Source organism: Vidua macroura, chromosome 19 (assembly GCF_024509145.1).
Source record: "Vidua macroura isolate BioBank_ID:100142 chromosome 19, ASM2450914v1, whole genome shotgun sequence".
Lineage (NCBI taxonomy): Eukaryota > Metazoa > Chordata > Aves > Passeriformes > Viduidae > Vidua > Vidua macroura.
Window position 1 is genome coordinate 1,989,525 of NC_071589.1, and position 26,684 is coordinate 2,016,208.

The window sequence follows — 26,684 nt, forward strand, 5'->3', positions numbered from 1 at the left end:
CTCTCCCCACTGCTGGGCTGTGTCTGTCTGTCCTGCTCTCTAACCTGCCCAGCCCAAAATTTCCATCTGCTGTTCCCTACACTGCACTTAGAAATGATTTGGGAAACCACCTGATAGTGCTACAACACAGCACAGGTGGGATGGATGCCATCTCACAGCTTCTGTGCATAAAAAACCCTGCGTTCAGTGGGGCTCTCCTGGGAAATTACTTACTAAAAAGCAAGGAATGAAAAAAAGCAGCAAAATGACAAAAAAAAAAGAAAAGAACAGAGGAAAAAAGAAATGGGAAAAAAAAAAAATGAAAAGAAACATGACCTCCACATGTGCCAAGTGTCTGTCTCACTGACAGTTTCTCTTGGGAGCTCCTGAGCTGGTTTCTGTCTAACAGCTCCACCATCCTGTTTTTGTCAGTGCCATAAAAATAGTTCTTGTTTTGAGGGAGGAAGGGAGGTGAGAAGCACCATGCCAAGGAAGCACAGACAAATGGGCACTTCCTGCCTCACCTCCTGCCAGCTGGTGGGCACAAAGGAGCACAATCTTTGAGAGCTAAATCCTCTTCATAAAAGCATAGGAAAAACATCACAGAGGTGAAATATTGAGTTTTCACTGACTGAGCTCCCTTTTCAGCTCGTTTGAAAATAACATTTCCTATCAAAGTTCTCATGGAGTTAAAAATTTAAACATTGAGGCAATTTATTCAAATAAGCAATTAAACCCTTCTCCTCTCTTCCCTCTGTTTTTCAGAGTAGGAAACTTTGCTTTTCTGACCCTACACCAGAAGAGAAAGTGAATTGGAATTCATTATTCCCCTGTCACACAAGCAGCCTGTGTGTCCCCAGCTGTGGAGTGAAAGCAGATCTGGGCCATTGTTCCGCAGCTGCAGGATGGTGCCTCCAGCTGCCAGGAAAAAGGTGGGAGCTGAGGAACATCCCCTCCTCCCCAGGGCTGCACCGAGGGCTCTGCTGCTCTCCAGGGCTTTGGATCCAGACAGACCATGACCATCCAGCCCCAAACCCTCCCCTCTTGGAGCTTGGCTTCATTTCCATTATGTATTTATGATGCCATCTGCCCTGTCTCACAACCACAGCTCCTGCTTAACTCTTCTCAAATACCCAGGGAAATGGTCAAATAACCAAATTACCAGTTTGACAGAGTGACAGAAACTTGAATAGAGGTTTTGCTCATTTAGCTGATTTGTCATATGCAAGCAGGGCAGTTTTCCTTTAAGCAGCATGGCCCACATCAAGAGTCATAACTGGAATGCAATAATTGCTTTTAACGTCAAAAAAACTACACTTACAAGAAATTTTTCAGTGTAAATCAAAATCCCAAAGGATTACCATGCCAAAAATGCAAATCTAGAACACAGACTCTGCATTCATCTAAATTGGAATTTTTTTATGTAAATCTGAGGCAATAAAAACTAAATTGCTAGTGCAGGACATCTATCTGTATGTTTGTACTGCTGCAGATATATGAGGACATAAATCCATAGGGTGGACATGCCTCCAAATGCAAAAAAGCCTGCCTAAAGCCTGCACTACATCCTGGTGCTCTGGATACCACAGCAGCCTGCTGCAGAGAATAGCAGGACAACCACACAGCCCAGGGTCTAGTGAAGGTAAAAAATAGTGCCCAGTCCCTGGGGTTAGTGCACATCAGAGTTTGCACAAAAGTCAGCAGACATGTACCTTCTCCCACCATTTTGTTTTTAAACTCTGCAATCCAACCTTCTCTAAGGCTGGGAATGTTGGGCAAAATTGGACATATAGGCTCCAAATGCCCAGAATGTGCAAGATGGACTTCAGGGGCTTCATATAGAATTAAAAAAATAATATAAATAGCTGAAGTGGGCCAGATACTCTTCAAACAGTTAAAAGTAGCATTCCCAAAAGTCACCTTAGAGTGACTACAGCTCCGGACAACTCATCCAGGGCTTGAGCTTCCAACTCCCCATCTTGCTTTTGAAAATTTTTGAAAAGCCAAGAAAAAAGGGGCTGAGGAGGTGGCTGCGATCCTTGCACTTGAAAGGCACCAACGTGTCAGCCTCACTGCAGATGGTTACTATGCTTGTCACAGCAGTTATTCCAGGGATTAGGAGCACCAAGCAAGACAACAACTCCTCCAAACAGTTGTCCTTTGTCAGAGCTGTGTCCAGCTTGGCAGGAGGCGGGCGGGCGCTGGCGCCAGGCACCGCCGGGCCAGGCACGGCCACGAGGCTGCTCGCCACAAGCTGCACAGCTGGACACACATGGGAAGGTCTGTGATGGCCACAGGACCCCAAAGTCTCCTGTGGAGACCCACAGACACCTTGGGAAGCTCCCAGACAGGCTGTGAAAGTTTCCTGAGCCCTGCTGTTAACAACCAGCTGCAGGGAGGTCACAACTTTTAAAAACAAGCATTTCCTTGGCACGAAAAAGAATGACTGTTGAAAGAAGCAGAGAAAAGGTGGTGGGGTTTTTTAAGCAAAATTGAAAGTCAACAGACATGAAGCAAGGCCAAAAAGACGTAGGTAGCAGCCTATCTCCTCTGTTTCACTTTGCTGAGAGCTCTGCAGGACTCAAAGGAGCCCAAAAGCTGACATATTCGATGGTACAGCTGACATGAATAAAATCTGCAGAAGCAAAAAGATCCAAGCAAACCAGCTGTGCTTCCCAAGCCTGCCTGGTGCTGGATTCTGCTCAGAAGTGTCTCACTAAAGCTCCTATTTTCACTAGGGTTAATGAGAATATATTCTTCTTCTCCACAAGCTTGATAAAAAGGCTGACATTATAAAAACTGATTTGTGGTCCATCAGCCAAAGCTAAAATGTAAACCCTAACAAAAAAGCTTCCAGGCAAACTGCAGGGTTCAAATGACACTGTGAAACTTCAGAGTACAAACACGGTTTAGGACTGTGGCTGACATGTTCCTACCAGGACTCTCAGACAGATGGAGAGATTTTGGAGAGCTTTGTTTCTTCTATCTCAAAGTCTGTGTCATTTCTAAAACCTTTTTAGATCCTGTAGGTCAATGCTAAAACCATATCAACTCTAGTTTGAATTTCACTAGAAAAGGTCTCCAGAAGAAATGTTCCCTTTTTTCCCTAGAGGGGTGGAAATGTTGGTGCTATCACAAAGTCTTTGGATTCTCACAAGAAGAAATTATTGCTTTTCATAAACAGCACCTTTGCAAGAGGGGTAGAACTAATTTGGGTTTGCTCTGATCCATGTAAGCTGTCCTGAGGCTTCATTATATTCAGGAACAGATTCCTAGACATGAAGAAGAGATACAGAAAATGTGGCAAAGGAAAGAAATAGTTTTGCACCTGTGACCTACCCAGATTAAAGCAAAGCACGTTTGCTCCCTTTCCTTGTGACCAAGAGGCTGAAATTCTCCCTAGCACTGCTCTGGCTTTTTATGCTCCTCCAAAACGTTAAGATAGAAACAAAAAGTGGAAGATGGCACAGCCCTTCCAGAATCCACAAGTCTCAGCCCAGCATGTGCTCAGAGTCTCCCTGGCTTCAATGGGGCTTGGCTGAGGCTTTTAAAATGTCACTATTTTGTATTAAGCTCCCCATGTAAAATACTGAGTTACAATGGATTTTGATTAACCCTGCCCTTCCATGAAGGAAACCTCTCCACCCATAGTGGTGAAGACTGAGCCGAATTTAACTGAGCTCATTAACCTCAAACTCATTTTGACTCAGCCACGAGCCAGACTGCAGCACATTCACTGAACCCACCATTGCTGGCATTTCTAAGCTTAAACTGGATTCAAGAACTTCAGGATAACACTGGAAAACTCTGAGCTATTTAATTTAAACAACTCTTCTGAGAATGCTGATCCTTTTTATTTCCTCTCCTGGGTTCCCTGAGAGAGAACAGCAAACAGACACGAGCACAGCCATAAGAATCAACAAAATAACTTCAATACAGACCATAAATAGTTTGCAAAACCATTATTACACAGCAATCACCCGATGGAATGACACTATTTCTGAGACAATTTCATTACTTTAAGAGATGCCATTTTTGCGGGATGGAGAAGATTTGACAATGGCTAACAGACAGGAAAGCTTACTGTAGCCTGCTGGAAAGTTTCTGGATGAGGTCCGCTTCTCTCCTTTTGAAACTGAACGGGACAATGTGATTACTACCCAGGGTTGCTTGTGTGTCACTTCAGCCAGGAAAAGTTGTGGAAATGACAGGAAAACATGGTGCTGTTATCACATGACACAATAACGTACAACACAATACTCAGCTAGTCACACTGCCCACTGGGCACTCAGCAGCACAAATCACAGCCAGGTCTTTTTCTTCCAATTTCCACCTAAGCTACCTCCCCTCCTTGGGGGCAAAGTGGCACCCGATGATTTGAACTCGTTTTAACAGATTAAGTCATAAGCAATTTGGTTTTGTTTTCTTACAGCAATGAGGATTATTATTTCCAACTGTATTATTACTACAATTAGAAACAGGCATTATTAACATATTAGCCAAATACCTGTATGTTAGTGACATGCTACTTCCCTCGAGGCACATTGACCATCCCTGCTCTGCTTTTCTTGTGCCAAGGCAGATCTAACAACTTCTTTTCCCTTAAAAAAAAATTAAAAATCAAGCTTCCATCCTGAATCCACCAATCTAGGACTGGTGGTCTTGCCATTCATCAGATACCCTCCCCCAAATAAGTCTGAAGGAATTGAACAACTACATCCTTATTTATTCCCTCCAGAGCCCTACAACTGACAAGAGTTAATCACCACTCTGCATCCTGTCCGTTCAGACCCAAAGTCCTGCAAGGCACATGCTGGAAGTCACTCATTTGTGCAAAGAATGAGGACAGAAGTTGTCGACCAAGACCCGTGGGGTCAATGCAGTCTTTGAATCTGAAGACTCTTCTCTCTTTATTCTCCATTCCTCAGTGTGTACAGAAGATAAAAGCAATGAGTGATTCCTTCAGTTTGAGCCCACAAAGCAGAAGAGATGACACACTTTTCCATAACCAGGGTAAAACAAAAGACATTTTACTATGAGGTGGTGATTAAAGTCTGAAGAGATAAAGGATGTGCCCATCCTGCTCTGATGAAAAGTGGGATCCCAAGTACACAAAGTAGCAATGAGCAGAGTTGATTCCGAGAGCTGGTTTTATAGGGGTTTCCTGCAGGTACACGGTTTTCCAGCTGGAGTCAAAGGGTTGGAGTCCAATCAGATACGAACTGTGGTGGTCCATGCCTGACCCTCTCAGATTAAGTGACACTGACAGCCCCTCAGGGTCAGAGCCCAGCTCCACCAGCTGCTCAACACAGCAGGGACACACAGGCACCAAGCTCAGCCCAATGCATAAGCCATGTTCTACTTTGCTACTTGTAAATACAAGATATTTATCCAAAAAATGGCTGGAGACCAAACCAGCGTGTTCACACAAATATATTTATACACATGTATTCAGAGATGTTACACGTAACATTCTGCTTCATCCCATTTTCCTCTCCAAACACCAGCATGTTCTGCATAGGAAGCCAGCATGTATGCAGCTGTCCTGGGGGGTGGATGCAGCACCTCAAAATAAAGGGAAGGAAAGAAGGGGAGAAAATTTTGCTTCTGGTAAGACAACAGCGTGAAGGTAAGAGCTGATATCAACTCTGAAACTCCTCCACCTACTCTCCCTGCTTTGAAATAAGCCAGCGGGATGAAGGGGAGGACACCTCCTCATTGTTTTGGGAGGACACAGCTCACCAAAAGCCAGGCATGAGAAAGAAAGTCTACAGTAAACTCCTACCCAAAGGAGACATCCGCAGCTTTGCTCTTCTGTCCAATCACTCTGTGTCCCAGCAGGCCACACTGATGCAGATTTCATGTTCAATGAAGTCAAGTTCAGTTTGAAAATGAACATTTCCAGCTCACTGCTCTACCTTTCTCATTCCCACTGACGTAGCATACTTCACTCCCATCCACACCACTCAACTCAGTAGGAAAAAATCTTGTAGTCAACTCAACACTCTTGAGTGACTTACCCCAGACACCACCTTAATGTCCCTGGAAAAGTGAGGACAACACTTAAAAATACCCTTACAGGTAACACAGCTCTGCCACTACCCCATCCCACCTTCTTCTGCCCAACATGCCATGGAGAACAGCCCTGAGGAGGCAGCCCAAGCATCAGCCATCTCACCTAGAATTAGGAGCTGCAGGACGTTCATGCCTTGGTGTGTGAGACATCTGTGTCCCAGCTTGGTGGCCAAGGATGGCTGTGTTGCCATGAGGGCCCACAGGGACAGGCACAGAAGCCTCCAGGCTCTCTCACCTTGGATAACCCAACACCTTTGGCACCACTCCAAAGGTGTTGGGTTCTCTCTGCCACTCCAGTACCCAGCTGCTGTCCCTGTCTGGGCAGGACAGGCCAGGTCTCAGTGTTTGGAAGGTGACTTGCCACCATCACCATCCTCTCACCCATCATTGCTCTTCCCACCAAGGAGGGGACAGGCCAACCCCCAGCCCTGGGTGCAGGTCCTGTTATGCATCACAACGAGAGGGTTGAGGCTGCAAGATCCAAATTCTGCCCCCAAATGAGCATCTCTGACCATGGCTGTGTGCACAAGAACCAGGACAGCAGCTCCCAACCATGCCCAGATGGGACAGCTAACACAGAGAGCTACCTGTGGATCACAGACCAGAGATCCCTGTTGAACTCTCTATCACAAGCTTCTGGTCTAGCTTCTACCTCTTCCAAAAGACAGCATCTCCCAGCTTCCCATCCACAGGATGGGGAATGCAGAGATTTGTGCATTTATAATTTATATATAATTTTTATGTAATTTATAATTGCACAGCTCAATCACTCAGCACCCGTGAAGCACTTGGAACCCATGGGAGTCAGGTCATTATGTAACATCAGGCTGGATTTGATTTAGCCACCCAAGGGTGGCTCACCAGTTTCCAGAAGTTCTGAGGAGCCCAGGTCCCTGCAGTGTGGCAGGAAGGCAGGTGCTCAGCACCCTTAAAAAATTCATGTGAGTTAGCTGAATGGAGAAACACAAGGTGCAAATTTTGGTACCAGACATAGAAGGTCTAAAGTCAGAAGCGGAGTGCTGGGATATTAAACCCTTACAGAAAGAAGAGAACAATCCTACCAGGGCAGTGAAGCTCCAAGGGATGTGGAAGCTGCTAGAAAAGTTTAATTTGGAAGCTGCAGACAGCAAAAAGCTCACTTGCAAAGCGGATCTACACTTAAGAAATACCAAAAACTTAGAAAGTTAAAAAATAAAGGATAAAACAGATCTTAAAGCAGCACATTCAGTGAAAATCCCACACTGACTCTGGCAGCACCTTCTCTGAAGCAGTGACCTGCTAAAAGCCAGAGATACTCAAGTGTGTTACAAACCACATAATCTCTGTCATGCAGAGATCACTGGCCAAATGAACTTGTAAAATCTTGGAAGGAAGAGGAAGGCTAAATACAAGGCAAAATACATCAATTTGCAAAAAATGCTCCTGAAAAAATTACGGAAGAAACATTGTTCCAGCACTGAACCGACAGCGATGTTTGTATGAGAAGTGAAAGCCTGGTTTCCACAGGCTTCCTCAGACATTGAGATGTCTCTGCTGAGGCCTTGGAGTTTGCATTTTACTTGTGCTGACTTGAAAATACAAGTGATTACATCCAGATTCTGCAACTTTCAGGAAGCGAGACAGAATCAGTTACAGAAAAAAAATCAAATTCTTGGTACCTTTGACTCTGAATTCTGCCTCCAAGGCTTCCAGGCAGCACTCCCTGCCACAGGAAGGTATCACACAGCAGAAAGGTAACAGAAATCAGTAATAATAAAGATGTGAAGTGACAATTACAGAAATGAGGAAGAGAGAAATATTTAAGGAAAATTCACACCAGTAGTAGGGAGCATGCCAGTTTAGGATATTCCCCTTTGGGGTCTAGGTTTTGGGGTTTTGTTTCAAAAATGGTAGGAACTCTCTCAGGTTACTTCCTAAAAAATTCCACCAGCTGCAGGCTATGCAGCTACAGAGCCTGACCCCACATGCCAGAAGGGTATGGGAAAGCCTAAGAGGAGATTAAAAGAGCAACTGACACCTCAGAGAGGCTTTGGAACAGCCAGAAAAAAACCTTTCCAGTAATAACAGTCCCTGAACTATACAGAAAAAAAGGAAGCAGCACAGTCTGATGTGCAACTGGACCTCCACTGGCTTTTGAAGAATCCAACACACTCTTGGGGCAGCTCTCTGCAAAGTGTGTGACTCTCCCAGGTGTCACAAGGAGAAGCTCCACGCAGGGCAGCTCTGGAAAGCTTAAGTCCCAATAAATCCATGAAGCCACTCACAAGCTACAGGGAGACTGTGGAGTTCAACTGGACACCAGACACTTCAAACATGAAATTTGTACAGTAAGAGAGATTAGCTCATTTTGTCACTTTTTCAGGTGAACCTGCAATGCTCTGGTAATCAGGTTCTCAAGAGGTGGCAACTCTGAGAGTCAAGAGACAGAACACTCAAGAAGCAGCATGCTGTCAAGCATGTGCCAAACACCATTCTCTGTGCTTGCCCATTTCCTAGCAGGTCAATCTAAATCCTCAACATCCAGGTATCACTCTACAAGAATACAAAGCTTTCTAGACAACCAAAAATCCCATCTACAACCAAATGGTTTCCATCTTGTTTTCAAGAGCAATGGGCAGCACAGCCCAGCCAGAAATCCTGCCATGCACAGCCACAGTCACACCTCACCACATCACTCCTGTTAGTGTGATCTGAATTTCCTTTTAGCAAAGGCAACCAGCTGCAAGCAGCTCTGTAAAGCTTCCACATAGATAACGGAGTAATCTAATTTTGTTTGTGACCTAAATCCTACTTGGACACAAGACAGATGAGGTAAAAGGTGGGATGCTTTCCAGTTGGTATAATGGATTGGAATTTGAAGAGCTCACCCTAACCACGGCTTGTGTCCTCCAGCCTCTGCAACGTCTGCTGCAGGGAAAACAAAGTTAGCAGCTGTTAATCTGCTCTAAGTGACAAAGTCAGCCTGAACTCACAGGAGCCGTGGGCTAACCTGGCAGGTCTCCACAGCCTCGACTGCTCCCCAGCCTGCACAGTGTGGTAATCACACAGCCTCACTGACTGACCAGGCATCAGCCACCAGTAAAACTCTTATCTCTTCTCTAGACTGCATCCCTCCACCAGTAAAACTCTGACCTCTGCTCTAGACTGCATCTTTTCAAGTATGAACTATATTCCCCAATTACTGCCTGTAACTGAGGCTCTATTTTGCCTTACCCTGTACAGGTCACATGTAAAATTATGTCTACAACTCTGCTGGATGCCCTACAGACAGGCAGTAAACATATCATGCCTAGATGAAAATCTCTTTGCACTTCTCAAGAAGATTTGGTGGCAGCAGTTCCAGCTGAACAAGACACACCTCCTCCATCACATGCAACCACAGAACTGGACCTTCCTTCCAAAGCCCTGCCTCACTTTCTGCTGCTCAACACACCCTCTCAGGCAGAAGCAACTGGACACCCCTGGACTGGTGGATCCAAACCACAGAACCCCAAATTTCATGTGAGAAATTAACCTCTCTGTATCTTCAGATCCACCCATCTGGACCAACAGGGCCTGTCCAGGACAGTCCCCAGCAGTGTGGAGCCAGTGCTCATTTCGGGAGGACACCCAGGCTGTTCAGCTCCACCAGGCTTGGTGAACAGAAACACACTCTGCATCAGGAACTTGTCTGGGCGAGGAGGTCTGAAATATCCAGCTCAAATCCAAAGCCTAGGAAAGGTTTCTAGCCTAGTGAGGAAAAAGTCATTCCAGCAACTCAGGGAAGAAGGCAGGAGACGGAGATACATCAGCTGCCAGACAAACACCTGACAGAAGCGTGCAATGAGAAGATGTCAACACTCCTTTTGAGGAACAGCTAGGGACACAAAGGACACAAGGACAATTTGCTGCATCCAAGCTCAGCCAGCCTCACCACAGAGAAAGCAACCAAGCTAACAACATCCATCTCTTCCAAACAGAAATGGCCATTACAGCTTGCAGCCTCCCAAGAAAGCTTTAGCACAGACACATCACCATCAATTCTGGCACGTGAACAGCTATCACATCCAACGCAGAACACCTGCAAGCCTTCAGACCCAGTAACACCATCAACCAGCCCAGGATCCAACCCCTGCCAACAACTGCAACTCCCACAGAGAAAGAGCAGCACCTGTCTTGGACAGTGTTGACAATCACTTGCACAAAATGAAACTTAAGATGTCACAGACTAACAACAAAAGCTCTTCTGTGCTAGACAGGAGCCACTGTGACTTCCAGAAGACAGAAATCTGCACAGATAAGCACAGAAAAATCAAATCCCTATAGATGGCTGATGGTAGAGACTCACTAGTTGTGACTAAGTCCTTTATTTAATGGACTAACAAGGTCAGAGAAATGAAAGAGCCCCAGAAGGGGTTTTGCAGAAAATCTTAACAAGAGTTTGATGATGTGATGAGACAGAAAAAGTGAGTATCTAAATGTGAGCTCTATAACCAATAAAAATACTCTATTTCAGAGAGGAGAGAGAAGGAAAGAGGAGGACTTGCTGGACAGGTCACTCAAGATTTTAAGAATAATCTGAAGTACTCTATAAAATTTCTCTACATTGCAATTACCATCAATAACTCATCAGAAACATGTTCCTAATTTGGTAAAAGCTTGTTTGAAAATCCCCAAAGCTCCCAGGAACAGAGCCCAGTTGGGGAAGCAGAAAGCACTGAGCTCCAGGAGAGAGGCAGTGACATGCAGAGCCAAGCAGGAGCAGCCTATGACAGGGACACTCCAGAGAGCCCAGGCAGCAGAGAGGCTGCAGGTGCAGTTTCTGAGATTTGACACTGACAAAACTCCTGAGACCTTAGAGAAGAAAAATGTGGGACATCTTTTGCATGCTTGCTGCATCTGCCACAGGGACTGTCTGCAGAGCAGCACTGTCCAGCTAGATTGGTGGATCTGAGGATACAAAGCTGATCTTTTTGGTGCTTTTTGGTATTTACTGGAGGCAGGAACAGCTCTGTGCCACACTTGCTCTCAGACTTTGGACAGGGATACCCGAGGGCTAAACTGGCTAGAAAACTCACTGAGACCTAAGCTCTGCATAACTCCCCTAACATCTCCCTGCTGCTAAAATAATAATCCTCAACCTTTGTCTGTTTTAGTGCTGAAAACAATTCTATCACAGTTATGACTTTCACAAGTAACACAGAAACAAGAAATTCTAACAAAAGGTAATAAGTTGAATAAAGATATAGGAAAACAACAGTGAATCAGTCTAGACATTAATTATAGGTGTATCTAGCATTATCAGCTACAATACTCAATTCAATCAATTCTGGAAGGCATTAGCTCCAGTGTAAACCAAGAAGATCCCAATTTAACCTTTTTTTTAATTCTGGGAAAAAATATTTTACAGTGACTCAAAACTGAGAGATTTAAACAACTGACAAATAACTGGACTAATCAAATTGCATTTAACTAACACTGGGTGTTGGCTAATTCATTTCAAAGTTGTTCCACTAGTTGTGCCATTGGCTTTATACTCACATGTGTGGATTTTGGAAAGGAACTCCAGAAGTATTTAGAGTAAATCTTGCTGTGGACTTGAAAGGTGGATTTGCAAAATTTAACTTCAGCGCTTTGCGTTTACCTGGGAGACAATGAACATAAAGTGAACTTTTTGTCAGCACAAAATATTGAGAGCATCTGGAAATAAACAGAAAAAAAATGACATATTGTAAGAAAAAGATTTTGCATTTCACAACATTAGCAAATCACAGCTTATGTTAGGACACGGGGATGGTGACACAGAGTCAGCTCTCATACCAAGGTCTTCCCCAGCTCATTCCAAGGCAGTTGCCAAAGCAAGGCATCCACAGCACCTCCTGTGACAGCTGGAGCACCTGGATCACCTGCCAGGGCTCCAGCAACCACCAACTCCATCCCCAGGGCTGAGCATCCTCCATGCACACCCACAGGGCACAGAGGCCCGACCTGCCATGCACAGCCTGGGGGATGGCTCTGAAGAGAGAAAGGGCACCTTGGGATGTTTTTATATCAACTCCAAGCACAGGATGGCCCAGGGATTTCTTCTGTTATCCTTTGAGTCTGTTTTGTTCACACGCCTGAAACCCCAACCCTCTGTCCAGGGCAGTTACGTTGTGTTGGAAGATTTTCCCTTTCTCACAGCAATGTTTATACAGCTCAGGAGAACGTGGGACGTGATGTAGTCCAAGACTAAAATTGACACAATTAACTACAAACCTTCATCAGAAAATCTCCCCACAGACTGCTCCTATTCTTACTATTTGTGAACTTTATACACCAAGTTTCTTCCTGTTTTTACTCAGGGACACTTTGTAACTCACTTAAATATTGGTCTATTGATTTCAACCTCAGTAGGTTTCTAAGGATAGTTTCAATTATGTCGCTCCAACATCTGAAGCTCGATTTTCTACAAATCCAACAAATACAGAAGCTTAGGCTGCCCCTGGGAAGCAAACAGGATGGTTTGTTTCTGCTCAGCTGATGAACAAGGAATGTGACTGGGGAAAACGAACATCCTGAGAAATGCCAGGAATTTCCATCCAGCACAGATCACATGGAAATGTACTGTAAGTGAAACAACAGACTCAAATGAAGCAAAGTCTGAGGAGAGCCAAAGCAAACTGTGCTCCCAGCAGCCTTCCACAGCTTCAGCTGTGGACTCCAAACCTTGAGTTTCATCCTGAAAAAGACTTTTGAATGCATGTTTCTATTCCTTGCAGACACATCATTCTAACTGGAGGCAGAAGAGCCCCTTTGGATGCAGGAGTTCAGCTGTGATTTTGCTAAGCACAGATTAATTACAGAGCACCCTGCCTCACTACAACAAAGAGGGGTGGGGGTTATGGTGCCTCTGGAATTCACTAATGCCCACCACCACCAAGGCTGTGTGACCAAACTGCCCGAAAATGTGCTGCAGAAATATCCACCCTATATAAATTGTCTTTTAAACGTTCTGCTAACTTAACACATAATTCTAATCATCGACCATTATAACATCTACTTCTCTGAGAACTTTTACAGTAAAGACTATGGGAGAGAGAATGATTTGGAAGAAACCAAAACTAACTCTGAAATAGGTAACTTCTTCATAAATTAGGGTAATGCTTAACACCAGTTTCTTGACTTATGGTCTTCCCAATTGTGACCACTGGGTTTGTTCAGCTGTATGTTAATGATTATACCAAGTCCAGACCATATTTGAAACCAGGATGGCTGAGCAGAAGTGGTAAGTACTACTTTATGTTTTGAGGGAATCTAAAAAGGATTGTGTCCTATGTTAGGCTGCTCTCCAAGAAGAAAAAAGACAGCCAAAAATAACTTTCTGGTTGTAAATAAGTTAATCTACCCATAAGGATAGCAATCTTTATTGCAAATCATCCCAGCCTTAAAGAGGTAGTGGTGGTGGTGTCCTCAAAACAATTTTTGAAAGGATGTCATCATTCTACCACCAGGCCTGTGCATGGAACTGAGGTCCAGGAATGATGCCCTGTGTCCCCAAATGCACAGCCCTTGGCAGCCAAAACTGACACTGGGAAAAGCACCTACACAACAGCCCAAATAAAATCTGGGCTCACAGCAGCCCTTGTTCCTTGCTGCACTGGTGAATGGGTGCTAGGCCAAGGACAGCATTATTTATGTGCTGCTATCCGTCACCAGATTTAATCCAAGCACTTGGCTCTGCAGTTAAGTTCTCATCACTCTGAGGCCCCTTCACCACCACCACCGCCAACCAGCCTTCACAAAACAAGAAACAGCTGTCTAGCAGGTCTCATGCAGGCCAAAAGTATTCCTCCAGAGTTAGATTGTGTACTACTATTTTTATTTCACCTAGGACATCTATGATTTACAGAATCACAAAACCATTAAGGTTAGAAAGAGCTCTAAGATCAGCGAGTCCAACCATCACTCCAGCACCACCACCTTGTTCATCATCAAACCATGGCCTCAAGCACCACATCCACACGTTTTTACACTTCCAGGGGTGGGACTCCCCCACATCCCTGGGCAGCCCCCTCCAATGCCTGACAGCTGAAGAAATTATCCCTCATATCCTAATATCTCCTGGCACACCTGAGGCTGTTCCCTCTCCTCCTGTCCCTGTTCCCTGGAGCAGAGCCCATCCCTCCTGGCTGTCCCCTCCTGTCAGGAGCTGTGCCGAGCCACAAGGTCCCCCCTGAGCCTCCTTTTCTCCAGGCTGAGCCCCTTCCCAGCTCCCTCAGCCTCTCCTGGAGCTCCAGACCCATCCCCAGGTCCATTCCCTTCTCTGGGCATGCTCCAGCCCCCCAAAGTTTGTCTTGCCATGAGGGATTCAAGGTGCCTCAGCAGTGCCCAGCACAGAGGGACTGTCACTCTCCTGCTCTTGCTGGACACGCTGTGGCTGGCCCAGGACACCCTTGGCCATTTCTTCAAGCCTCTGAGTCACCTCCTGTCGGAGAAAACAATTCCAACTTCTTCCTAGAAATTTCCTCACCACCATTCCTGCATGCCACACCTCAAGAGTACTGCTTCCCATGCTCAGGTTACACAGAACAAAATGCTCCCTTTTCAAGCAGTAAGATTTTTAAAACAGCAGTAGTTTAATGGAATTTCCCAAGGTTTCTATCCTGCAAGGGTACAAACTGATCCCTGTAAAAATGCTTTCCAGTCTGTTCAACTCTGCAGGATCAACCTCTTGATCGAGCAAGGTCAAGTGAGCACAGGTCACAGGGTTCAAGTGAGTCACAGTGCACAGGTAAATATTCTCTCTGGTCAGATGCTGAAGTCACTCTCTGCTTGTGGAGTGATGATACACAAGGAATCAAATCTGCACTCTCCTTACTGTAACTAGGAAAAAAAGAGATACAAGCACAGAAATACCAGCTGTGACAGCAAACAGCAGGAAGGAAAGTCAATGGATCTGTAATGAACTATGTAGTCTTTCTACCTGTCCCTTGTAATATTAAAACACATCAACAAAAAGACAGAGGAAATGGGGGAAAATGGATTATTTACCTACATTTGGAAACAGAGCTCAATGCCTGAGGTGATTTTCTTAACAGAAAACTATCAGCTCTGATTTCTTCCAAGGTAATTCCAAGCAAAGCTAGCGCAAACTCTAAGGTGAGACATGAAAAAAAAAACAAAAAAAAAACAAAAAAAAAAAAAAAAAAAAAAAAAAAAACACAGATCTCTGCTCTTCCAACAGCTTTAAAAAACCAAACTGCTGTATCTTGTCTGCTAACAAAATGCCTGCTTTGATGTAGAGACAGCAAAGAACATTTACCTGCGTTCAGAGCTGCAGCCCCGCAGTTGCTGACATCCCAAAAGCTCCCAGGATTTCCAGCTGGTTATTCCTGCTGCTGTTAGCACAGCTCTGCCTGCCCACAGACCCTTCCAACCTACCATCTTGCATTTCTATTTCCTTCCTTCCCAGTCTTGCTCATGGACCTACTCCAACACCAGCACAACTAATTTGAGACTACAGTGGGTTTTCAGTCTCACACTCAAGATAAATTATTTTTCAAGAAAAAAATAGTCAAACTTTGAAAGAAAACCTGAAGAACTTCAGCATATCATGCAGATCTATTTGAGGAGTCTGGATGAAAGAAAAGGCCTGGGTTTGACTTACTAGTTTTAAGAGCTGCAAGTATGGAAATTCACTTTAAAGGGTACAAATATTTTCAGTGCATCTGTCTGTTACAGACATTTTTAGTCCTTCAATGAAACCTTCAATTTCACATGATCTGAGAGCGAGCATTCAAATCTGAAATGATGATTTTGCACTGCAGGAGTAAACTAAGTATGCTCATTTTTAGGAGTCACCTCATTAGAAAGAGGATTTAGCCATAATTCACCCACAGGCACAAGTGTGCTTTCCAACTAGGGAGTACAAACATCCAAGCCTAGAGCAGCCAGGACTCTGGACAGGAAGGATTGCTGGCCACTGCCTTCATGAACACTCTCCACGGCAAAACAATCATACTAGACAATATTTTAGTGAGACATCTGCATGATTTGGGGCTGGGAGGTGGCTCACAGCTGCACCAGCAGACACCCACCTCTGTGACTGGCAATGCAGGGTAAGGGCTACATCCCACAGCACTTCCAGCATCTATAAATACCTCCACCACCACGCCTGGTAAAGTAGGTTAAGCTTAGAGGGCAAGAAATTGCAATCGGATTAAGATTAGTTCCCTCAGACTGGAAACTCCCAGAAGCAAAACCTGAGAATGAAGTCTCCAGACTCTCCAAAACCCTCTAGTAACCTTTAATATTATCCCTGATGCTACCCTGCATGGAAACAGCATTTGCATAAATAGGGTTAAAGCTCCCTGCCCAGAGGAGGGTGCAGCACCAGGATGAAAGAGCAGCTTCCAGCCCAAACTGGGGTTCAGGCAATTTCTAGCTGGAGAGCAGAATTAACACATGGCTCACAGTCACAGTCCAGTGCCAAGCCTGGTGAAACAATGCTGGAGAGAAGCTGGAGAGCTCAACTGTCCACACAGGAGGTGCTGCCAGACCAGGAGTCTGTGTCTGCTCTCACAGCAGCACTTTGCTTCACCCAAAATATTCCTGCAACCTGTGCCCGTGGCAGCTACGGCATAACCCTGCAGAGCTGAGCCTGTCATGGAGCAGCTGTCAGGAACAAAGGGTGACACTGCCCTGGGAAATTTATTGTGCAGCACCTGGAACCTCTCCTGGTGAACAACAATAATAAATTATGCAAAGGGCCATGCCCAATACTTTTTCAATATGAAACAGCACAGCAACAATTATAAAACATACCACAGGAAGGAGGACTGGGGAGGGTTTTTTTTATTACTTTTCTTTTTAATTTTAGGAGTCTGCACTCAGACTAAAAGCAAGGGAAAAAATCTACCCTTGAGGCCTCTGCTTAAGGTCAATGGAAAGGATTTAATTTCTTTGGATAAAGCAACAAGCATGTTTCCATCATCCCTCTAGATACCTTAGGCCAGCAAAGTGGCAACGCCAATCACAGCCTGCATCCCACTGGCTCCAATAAATACCTTGGACCCACACTGAATCCTACAGTGACACAATCACAGAATAAGAAATCCTCCAGAGGCAGGGGAATAAGAATAGTTACATGTTGCCTGTCACCAACTAGTTAAATAACTAGAAAGAGAAATAAAAATAAGCAGAGAAAGTACGTGTGTGAAAATGTTCAAGCAGCACTAACAAATAAAACTTTGGAACCAACCCGTACTATAGTGAGGACACTCATACTGGAGTGGGATTTTAACAGGCTTCAGACTCTCCTGGGGAGGGATAATGCTCTGACCACAGCACTGGGCTGCTTTTCCACTTGACCACTATTTCCACAAGAGATAATCCTTTGCACAATGCAAACATAGCATATCTTCATGTCTGGATCCAAAACTTCGTAATACATAGGGTTTTTTGTTTTTTTTTTTTCCAAATACTACCAGCCTGACATCTATGCATAACTAAAAATGCACCAAGCCAATTTTTCAAGTGTGGATCTGCTTCTCATGAATGGTCTCTTGCTGGTGAGTTCCCACATGTGCTGTTCTCCTGAACATCTGATCAGTATCTTCACAGCCATAGAGAGGAACTGAGCCCTTCTGAAAACTGGTCTCAGCTGCAAGGTTCTTTCTGCACTGTTACACTGGGAAAGATTTGGATCTGGATCTTAAGAACACCTTGGAACACATGTTCCCAATGGGCATTTTTGCTTAGCTCTGCTGAATTATAATGGAGGTGTGTAGAGCTGCTTAAGCAAGAAATTAAATTGCAAATCTATAGAGCCTATAAAGCTTTTAGTTGTCTTTGAAAGCACTTGGAGAACTTTTAGACACTAAATCCAAGGCAATTTTGTGCTAAGCTTTAGAAGTGTTATCTGTAGGTAGATCTATCTGATCTATTTTTGTACTTCTCCAATCTGGATTTCAGAAAAAGATGTTCTAATTCCAGGGATAAGGGCTATATCCAAAGACAAAGGGCATAAGAACAGCTGCAGTGGTCCATCTAGCACATCACTTTGCTTTCCATCACAGCACCAAGATATCAATGAAAAGAGTGATAAGCAAAGCCACAAGATCCTTCCTTCAGGTTTTCTTTCATCCTCCAAGCACTTGCAGCTCAAGGCCCTCCTCAGTCAGCCATGGGATCTCTGTATTTAAGGACTGTTGCTGGGTTTCCCCAGTCCTATCCCATCCTCTCATTGCCTTGTGAGTGCCAGACCCTATCATGCCAGGCTGGCAAGAGCCCACCCAACACTTGATTGAAGCCCTCAGACTTGAAGTCAAGTTCAACAACACAAACCCAACCCAACTCAGCTATGTGCAGGCTGTCAGAAGAGACACAAACCTGTCACCTATGCCTGGTGCTCTGTTACCACCTGCTCTCTCCCCTTGTCACTCAGGACCTGCCCTGACACTTGCATTGAGACACAACCTGAGTTTGTTGAATTCCCATCACTCTGTGCAGAGCAGCAGCGGCACAGATCTCCCCATGAGCACACAACGGGGCTGGGTGTTCCCATTCCCTGTCTGCAGGGGAGCAGATCCTCGGTGCCACAAGGGATGTACACAACCCAGCACACCTCCACTGCTGCCAGGGGTGCTCCAGCCATGTCACAGCTCTCCTCCCAGCACTTGAATTACTCTGCTTCCCAAGGAACTGCAGAGGGAGAAATGAAGGAAAATTCACATAACAAGGAATAAAAAAAAACCCCAAAAAAACAAAAAAAAAGGCAAAAAATCTAAAAAAGCTTACTTAAATGAACTTTGGTTCACTTTCAGTACTTTGTTCAAACCTTTCCTCATGCTGAAATCCAACAGAAACACCCATAGGCTAGTAATTTCTCAACACCAAAATAACTTAATGAACACTCAGAGGCTTTGTTAAACATCACACCACAGCTCTGTGAACACCAGCTTTTTGGGCTGATGTTTTTCTTACCAAAAAAAAAAAATATCTTGTGCACTCATAAAAATTCCAGCTTTGTACTTGTGAATCATTCAGTACAAATTAGCAATACCCTGTAGCAGGACAAGCTCAGGAAGCCCTGATTCCCACTGCTGAGACATGTCAGGCATTGTCTAATGACTGATGTTTCCAACAGAATTTTCAGCTTTAATAGCTTGGCAGCATCAAACCCTCTTCAGAAAGACACACGGTGATGGCACTCTTGCCCAACATTGTCGTTCAAGTGACAAAACACACAGAATGCCAGGAATGAGCTGCTGCTCTGCTGCTGTGCTTGAAGGAGTGAAGGCAGCATGCACCAAACCCCATTGCACAGCTCCACTGAAGGCTGGAGTCAACCAGGGATTTGGGCACAGGGCTGCTGCCTTCAGGAGCTTGGCAGGTTGACAGAGCTGCCTCCAACAGCGTTGTGGATATTTACTTATGTGGCAGAAACCTTCACTTTCTTGCTAGCGAAGATAACACTGAAGTGTGACAACAATGAAACTTCTTCCTGAAGGAAGAACTGCACATATGGACACAACAACTCTGACTCCAAAATAACAGCCTAGGGATCTGCAGCAAGACACTTCTGCAGCAATGAACAACAGACTGGCTTTGGAACATCAGCTGATGCAACTCTAGACAAACACCTTGCATCCTGTCAGTGAAAGAGAGAACAGATCTAAATAAATAATATTTTAAATAAAGACCTTAATACAGCCATTCCTAATGCAAGCAAACACTGCAGAAAGTGAAAGTAGAGAAATGAGGAGCTGCAATCACGTTACCTGCGGAGCAGGAAGCTGAGGGTTTTGTGGTTTTCCTTTTCTGTGTGGTTCCAGATGAGTAAAACCCCAGTGTTCCCAGCCAGGACAAACCCAAGCCTCTGCAGAGCGTGGCTCCAGCACATGGATCACAGTCAGGAGTTGAAACTGCTGTAGAGAGCTCTGGTCTCCTTCCACCACCCAGCTCAAAGGATTCTGCTCTCCCAAAGGACACACAATCCCTTTATTTCCACAGCATGGGAACTCCTGCTGCCTTTTTATTGCTACAGTTTTTAGAACTGAAAAAAAGAGTGCTTTTTATACTTTGTGTTTATCTTGCAGCACTATTAACAGGCCCAGACCATAGGACTGGGATCTTGCTGTGAAATTAAATGAAATTCCACTGGGAAGGGATCTCCACATCAAAGTCTAGGAAATAAATTTCAAATAGTTTTGAGGTTTGCAACCCTGATAGAAATAGAAAAAAAGAGAAGAGTCCCTGACCCTTTCATTTGCTTTATATGGACTTGTCAGCAAAACACAAATGGGAAGGAACTACCCCTGGGAACAGCCCTTGCCACAGACAAGGCTGAGCTGGGCACAGGCAGGAGCCCAAAACACAGAAACTGAGAATGGCTTGGGCTGTTGCCTGGGCAAGGAATGCCATGGCATGCCATAGACAGGGACCTCAGCCATGGGAAGTTCAGCACTGCATCCTGCTGCTCTGCAGAGCTGCATCCCAGTGTGCAGCAGAAGCTGCAAGCTAAAAGCTGCTCTCTTTAGGCCAGTAGGAAGTCAGTTCCATTGCATATTTCCCCCCTCATTTCACCATTTATTAATACCCTGACTGCTTACTGTCAGGGTCTCCCAAATGTAGGTTAGCAGAACATCAACACACCTCGTGCCTCACCTGACAGCACACGGTTTTGCTGAATTATTCACTAAGGCAAAGCTGCCATCCTGAACTGAGACTTGCTGCTGTTTTTCCATGAAAGGGCTGTGCAGCACTGGGGATCAAATCCTGCCACTTCTCAATGACTTACAAGAGAAATTCAGACACCTGCGTTACATTCCTTTCATTCACAACAAGCAAAGATTCTCTCTCCAGTAAAAACCCTTGATCTTCCAGCAGGGAGAATAGCAACTGCCTTTTCCTTCTCAGCACAAAATAACCCCCACCTTCCAATTAAAGATGTTCTTCTTGAGGAAAAGAAGTGGAGGCACAGCAGAAACCATCACTTAACAGGTATGTGCCAGCCTGTGCCAGGTCCAGGCCAGACCCCTCCTGCCCTCTCTAAGTGCCACCAGTTTCACCACCAACAATTACTGAGCACTGACTGGGTACTTGAAAAAGTGAATTAACACCCAATTCCTGCCACAGAGCTCTAGCTTGCAAGAGGTTTGAAATTCCAGCTTCAAACACCAAGTTTCCTAAATATCTGTATATCCTGAGCTAATAGAAAGCTATTAAAAATAAATAGATGCTTTCCAACCCTGTCCTCTGGGAGTAATTCTGACACACGGGCTCACTCTGTGCTGGAACACTAAAGCATAGCTCCTTCTCAGCTCTTCCAAGACAGAAAAACACCAGTCTGTGAAAAGTAATGGACAACAAAAGATTTTCTATATACGGTATCTCAGAAGCAATGTCTCTGAACAGCAATCACAAAATGTACTGAGAGAAAACCCAAAGATACCAACTGTTTAAAAAGACATTAACAATTATCTCTTCAGATATTAGAACTGCTGCAGCAAATTTGCATATGGAGTAAAACCAAAAACATCTTTATGTAAATTGAAAGAAATGCAAAGGCACAAAATTTCTACAATTCAGATTTATATATATAAAAAAAAAACAACAACCAAAAACTGAAATAAACCTTGCTACCCTTATGTCACAGGCAAAGAAGGCACAAATCTACCTCAATAATTGGTGACCTTTTAAGAAGTCTTAAGTTTTTCACTGTGAGAAACAGTGACTCTCTTAGGAATAGGAATGGTATATCTGGTTAGCTGTAAGAAAAAGAAAATCCTCATTACTAATATTGATAAAAAAGCAAGGATAATGCTAAAAAAAGTCATAGCTTTCTTTTTCTGTGCTTTTGCACAAAAGCTTATCTGAAAGCCTAAAGTAAGAGACCATTTCTCATTCGTTCACTCAAAGGAGAGCACCAGCATTAAGAATCTCCTTTTACCTTTCAACGTTTACTCTAAAATCATAAATAAAATGGATTCTTTAAAATCAAACTTTAGGCTTCACTGCTTTGAATACAGAGCAGTCCCATCATCAGGACCCAGGGACAAACACTGGCATCTGGCAGGAAAGGAGTGGACCAGGGTACCGTATGAAGTAACAAACTTTAAGACTGAAGAGATTGTTTTGTTCCCAGAAAGCTGAATGTCTGCAGTAAATCTGCCCATATTAAACAATATTTTAAAACAGATGGTCCAGCTGCTTGTGCCCAGGCAATTTCACAGAAGCCCAGCTCTCCAGCATTGCCACCACAGCAAAAGACCAGACCTGGCTGAGCACAGCATTCCACACTTTCATCAAAGACACCTGCCCAGAGGAGGGGAGGATACCTACAGTGGCTTTTTGCAAAACTCCCCCACAGGTGCTGCTAGTGACAGGTCACCTGTACAGCAGCAACCTGGGCAAGCAGCACTGCCTGCAGCCCCCTCTTCACCCTCGCCAGCAGCAAGCCACACTCACAGAATCACAGAACAGTCTGGGTGAGAAGAGATGTTGAAGACCATCTCATTCCACTCCCTGCCATGAGCAGGGACACCTCCCACTATCCCAGGTTGCTCCAAGCTCCATCCAACCTGGCCTTGGACACTTCCAGGGATCCAGAGGCAGCCAGAACTGCTCTGGGCAGCCTCTGATAGGGCCTCACCACCCTCACAGGGAATGATTTCTTCCCAAGCAAAGAATTTCTTTCTAATCACACAGAGATCACAGCAGATAACCACATTACAGACCTGGGTACAGATCCATTGCTTGATATAAGGTGCAGGTCATGGCAAAGCTCCCAGTCTCTGAGCAGTGACAAGGACCCAAGCCACCAACACTTGGAAGAGGCAGGTGTGATCCAGCAGGCTCTGGGATGCAGGCACTACAGCAATGTGCATGAGGAATTTAGCACCACTGCACTCACAGGAAGCAGCAACCTTGCTGTTTACCCTTTTACTAGGCTAAATAATTAGGGGCAAACACAAAACTTCACTGCTAAAGAAATAAGCACCATAAAATCTCTCCATAAAAATTCCCCAAGTGCACTGGATTTTGAAAGTCTGTGTAAAAAAGCTCTTCTGGTGTGCAGAGGGCAGGCGGGCCCTGAGTCCGGAAGGAGCCTGAGAGTCTGCCCAGCTAATCCCCGCGGTCTCACGCTGGGTAACAGAAGACTGTTGCAAAAATATCTGCCAGTAGCCCCAACTCAGATCCAGCTATCTTCTTCCCTTGCCCTTGTCCCCATTAACTCCTTCTCTCTCCAAGCTTCTGGGAAAAGGAATGCGTGCACCAGCCCTGGGTACAAACTGACGATCCCACACAACAGCACCAGGAGTCCCCTCCTGGCTCCCGCAAGGTGTCCCAGCAGCACAAAGAAGTTTTCCACCTTTGCAGCCCCCCGTGGGTGTCCTGTGGCCAGAACCAGCCCTGCTGCCTGCCTGGCCCATGCTCTCCATAGAGCAAACACCCAAAAGGGTTTATGGTGCTGCAACTTCTCCACTACAGCAGGGCTCCCAAGGTTTTGCTGAGAAGGTGGGAGCTGCACGACCTTGCGTCAACGATGCAAGAGTCATCTCTGCTCGTGGCACCAGCACAGCTTCACTCTGCTCCTGGTGCTGCTGCCCTCAGAGGCATCTGAGAAGGGGGGAAGCTGAGGTGTATCAACCTGGCCTTGGTGCCCAAGTTTTCTGCTCCATACAAGACCATCAACCAATGCCAGAGAGAATGTGAACTCCAAAGATACCGCAAATAACATCCCATCAGTGGGGACAGAGCACCCCCATACTGGAAAGGGGAGAGGAGGCTGGTTCCTTGCCTTGCCCAAGGCACACCAGGGCAGGAATACCATCACACCCTAAAACACCTCTGAGACACAGGCATTACAGAGGGAGCAGCACATGCATGTTGAAGATGCCAGATCAACAGCTACACAGGTGCCATGAAATCACCAACAGAAAGAGTGTTATCAGCTAATGACTGAAATCTCCTGAAAGCCAAGAGTCCTAACTGTTTTCAAGGAGGAGTCTGATATGCTTATGCATGAGGTAAAAAGGGGTAACTAGTGGAGACAAAATATTAAACTTGTTATAGGAATCCCTGGGTACCCAGCTTGCCAGTTCCCTTAGCAGGGGATAAGGGCATTAGCTGAGCTCTGCCTGGTCCCAGCAGAATGTGTGTGCCCATGCACTGCAGACACAATTCTTCCACTGTGTTGCTGTATGTCATTATTTTTCTCTTTTCAAAGAGATTTCCAAAGGTCCTTGCATTTCTTTGAGTCCTAACATGGACCAGATCATATCAAACCCACAGTCATCTAAAAGAACTGCAATAGTTGGGATTGAATCATCAAGGTTGGAAGAGCAGTCAGTTTTCTCCTGGCACGAGTCAAATGCCCCAGCTGGGCAGTAAAGCAGCAGCAACTCCTGACAGCTTGGATGAAGATGACCCAAAGTTCCCCTTTACCAGCTCAGCTGCCATGGAGCGACCTGTGCTGGCTGCTAAACCCAAAACTCTTGAACACAATGCCTGAAGGGACAGGCAAATGATGACCCCAGTCTTATTACACCCTCCATTTCTGCACTGCTCAACAGCAAGGACACCAACCTGTTGAAGAATGTTGTCACAGAGCACTATCTGTGTTTGGTTTGGGTCTCAAGGAGTCCGGACATGCCAGCACAGGATTATTCTGAGAACACTGGGCAGTCAGAGCTCTGCTGCTGAAGTCAGAGTATCTCTCAGGTCTGGAGGGAAACCCTACACAAACCTTCCCAGAAAGCTGTTATTTACTACATGGAAACAACACTGTGGACAAGAGGCTCCTGGACTGTGTCCCAGGTGCTGTGAGAGCAGCACAGTGCTCTGGTATGGGGCAGGGTGCCACTCTGACTTTTGGCAGCTCATGGTGAAGCAGGGTTCCTGCTGCCAGTTCAGTTCCAGGCTCCCATTCAAGTCAGCCCTGACTAAGGCCCGTCTATATCAAAGCAAATTACCAGACCTAGAAACACTGCAGGGCTTCATTGAAATTAACCGTGCATTCACACCATCTTCATTTCCCGTATTTTTTGTAGGGCAGGGAAAAAGCAGCCATACTGACAAATGAGAGAGGGAATTGTTTCAACTCACAGAAGATTCCACATCATGGCCCTGATGGGGAAGCCAGCTAAGCCCTCCCACACGACCCTCCAGACAGACACACATGGGCCTCGGACACCAGCTCCCACCACTCCTGTCTCAATCTTTGCCACTTCCACACTTGCTGACAAGATCCTTCTCCCATCTGCTCCGCTGCAGTCCTCACCAGGAGGATCAACAGGGATGAAACCACAGAAACAGGCCAGAGAGTAAATTTTTGTTCTTAGCCCCACGGACACCTAGCACTGATACACAGTGGCAAAGCTTAACCCATAAAAAGCCTGGCTGGCTGTTTATGACCCTGGCATAATCAGCTGAGCAGATAAGCTCCAGGCTATTACTCCAGTTCTTCCCAAAAAGAAACATATTAATTAGAAACGTATTTTAAAATAGATTTTGCATTTCCAGGAGAATGCTGGAAGGCTTGTTCAGATATTCCACAACATGTGGCTCCAGTGCAGAAAGAACTCGACTGCCAAGCTGCTGCCTAAAACAGCACATATCTAAACCTTTGCATCCAACCCTTTCTTCTTCCAACAGAAGTCTGAGCTCATTCACAACTCCTTTGTGTAAACTTGCATACTAACTTACACCTCAGTGTCACACTTTCTAGTGAGAACAGCTGGGCTATATCAGATCAGAAAGCTGACCTCTTCCTCAAATCACAAAGCAAGCCAGCTCTAAAAGCTACCACGCAAATAGCCCACTTTCCACACACTGATTGTTGCAGCTACCCCAAGGCGTAAAGGACCTTGAAGAACATCTCCTCAGCTCCTGGCCAGCATTGTACAAAGCCATTCTGATCATCCTCCCCTTCCTACTTTCTGCCCATGCAGGTTTCTGAGTGGGACAAGAGAAAACAAGAGGATAGCAAAGGTAGGATGAGGTTTATATATTTTGTATTTCAGAGTTTGGCATGAGGCCAAGTCCTGAACTGAGTGTTCAGGAGAGGAACTGGTCTTTACAGGAAAACTCGGACATGGTCCCACTGCTCCCCAGAAGAGATTTCCAAACGCAGTGCTTTCATCTTAGTCCACAACCCCTCCCAGGTCAAACAACACAGCCATATGTTTTTAAAGGAAACTGTTTTATCTCTGTCCACAAACCTCTTCAAAGTACAAACACTTTGCTTTCTGGTCCAAAAGCAAAGTGATAGCTAATTCACTTCAGAGAACCACTTCCAGAGAATTAGGTCCAAAGCAAACCACACAACCCTTCTGGTCCACAGAAAAAAAATAAGCCTAGACAAAAACAGATAAAGGATAAATTCTCATTCAGCTCAGCTGTCTGCTCCCAACAGCTGTCCTCCTTACGCCACAGGGCATCTCCCGAAGCACCTCAGAAAGATCAGATAAATTATTCAAAGTACAGACTAATTCCTGGCGCTTGGACTCTTTGTTTGCTCCAGGACCAGCAGAGCTGTCTGCTTCCTGGAGGGCTCGCCCTGCCGCCAGTAAAGGGCAAACACCAAGGCTTTGATTTGCAGAAGAGGAACTCAGTTTAGCAGCTAATAAATACACAGTTTGTGCAATACACATACTCCCATCTCC

The 26,684-nt window shown here is 45.2% G+C and overlaps 1 protein-coding gene across 2 annotated transcripts in view; it reads right to left on the reverse strand.

Annotated features, from left to right (window-relative positions):
* MAP2K4 (mitogen-activated protein kinase kinase 4) overlaps positions 1 to 26,684 on the reverse strand; it is a 60,505-nt gene that overhangs the window by 26,108 nt on the left and 7,713 nt on the right. Inside the window, exons 2-3 of one of the 2 annotated variants that reach the window (XM_053994906.1) lie at positions 11,575 to 11,677; positions 4,064 to 4,159 (exon numbers count right to left, since the gene is read on the reverse strand). In XM_053994906.1, coding sequence (XP_053850881.1) covers positions 4,064 to 4,159; positions 11,575 to 11,677 — 199 coding nt within the window. The remainder of the gene's footprint in view (positions 1 to 4,063; positions 4,160 to 11,574; positions 11,678 to 26,684) is intronic. The other variant, XM_053994907.1, reaches the window with a different exon arrangement.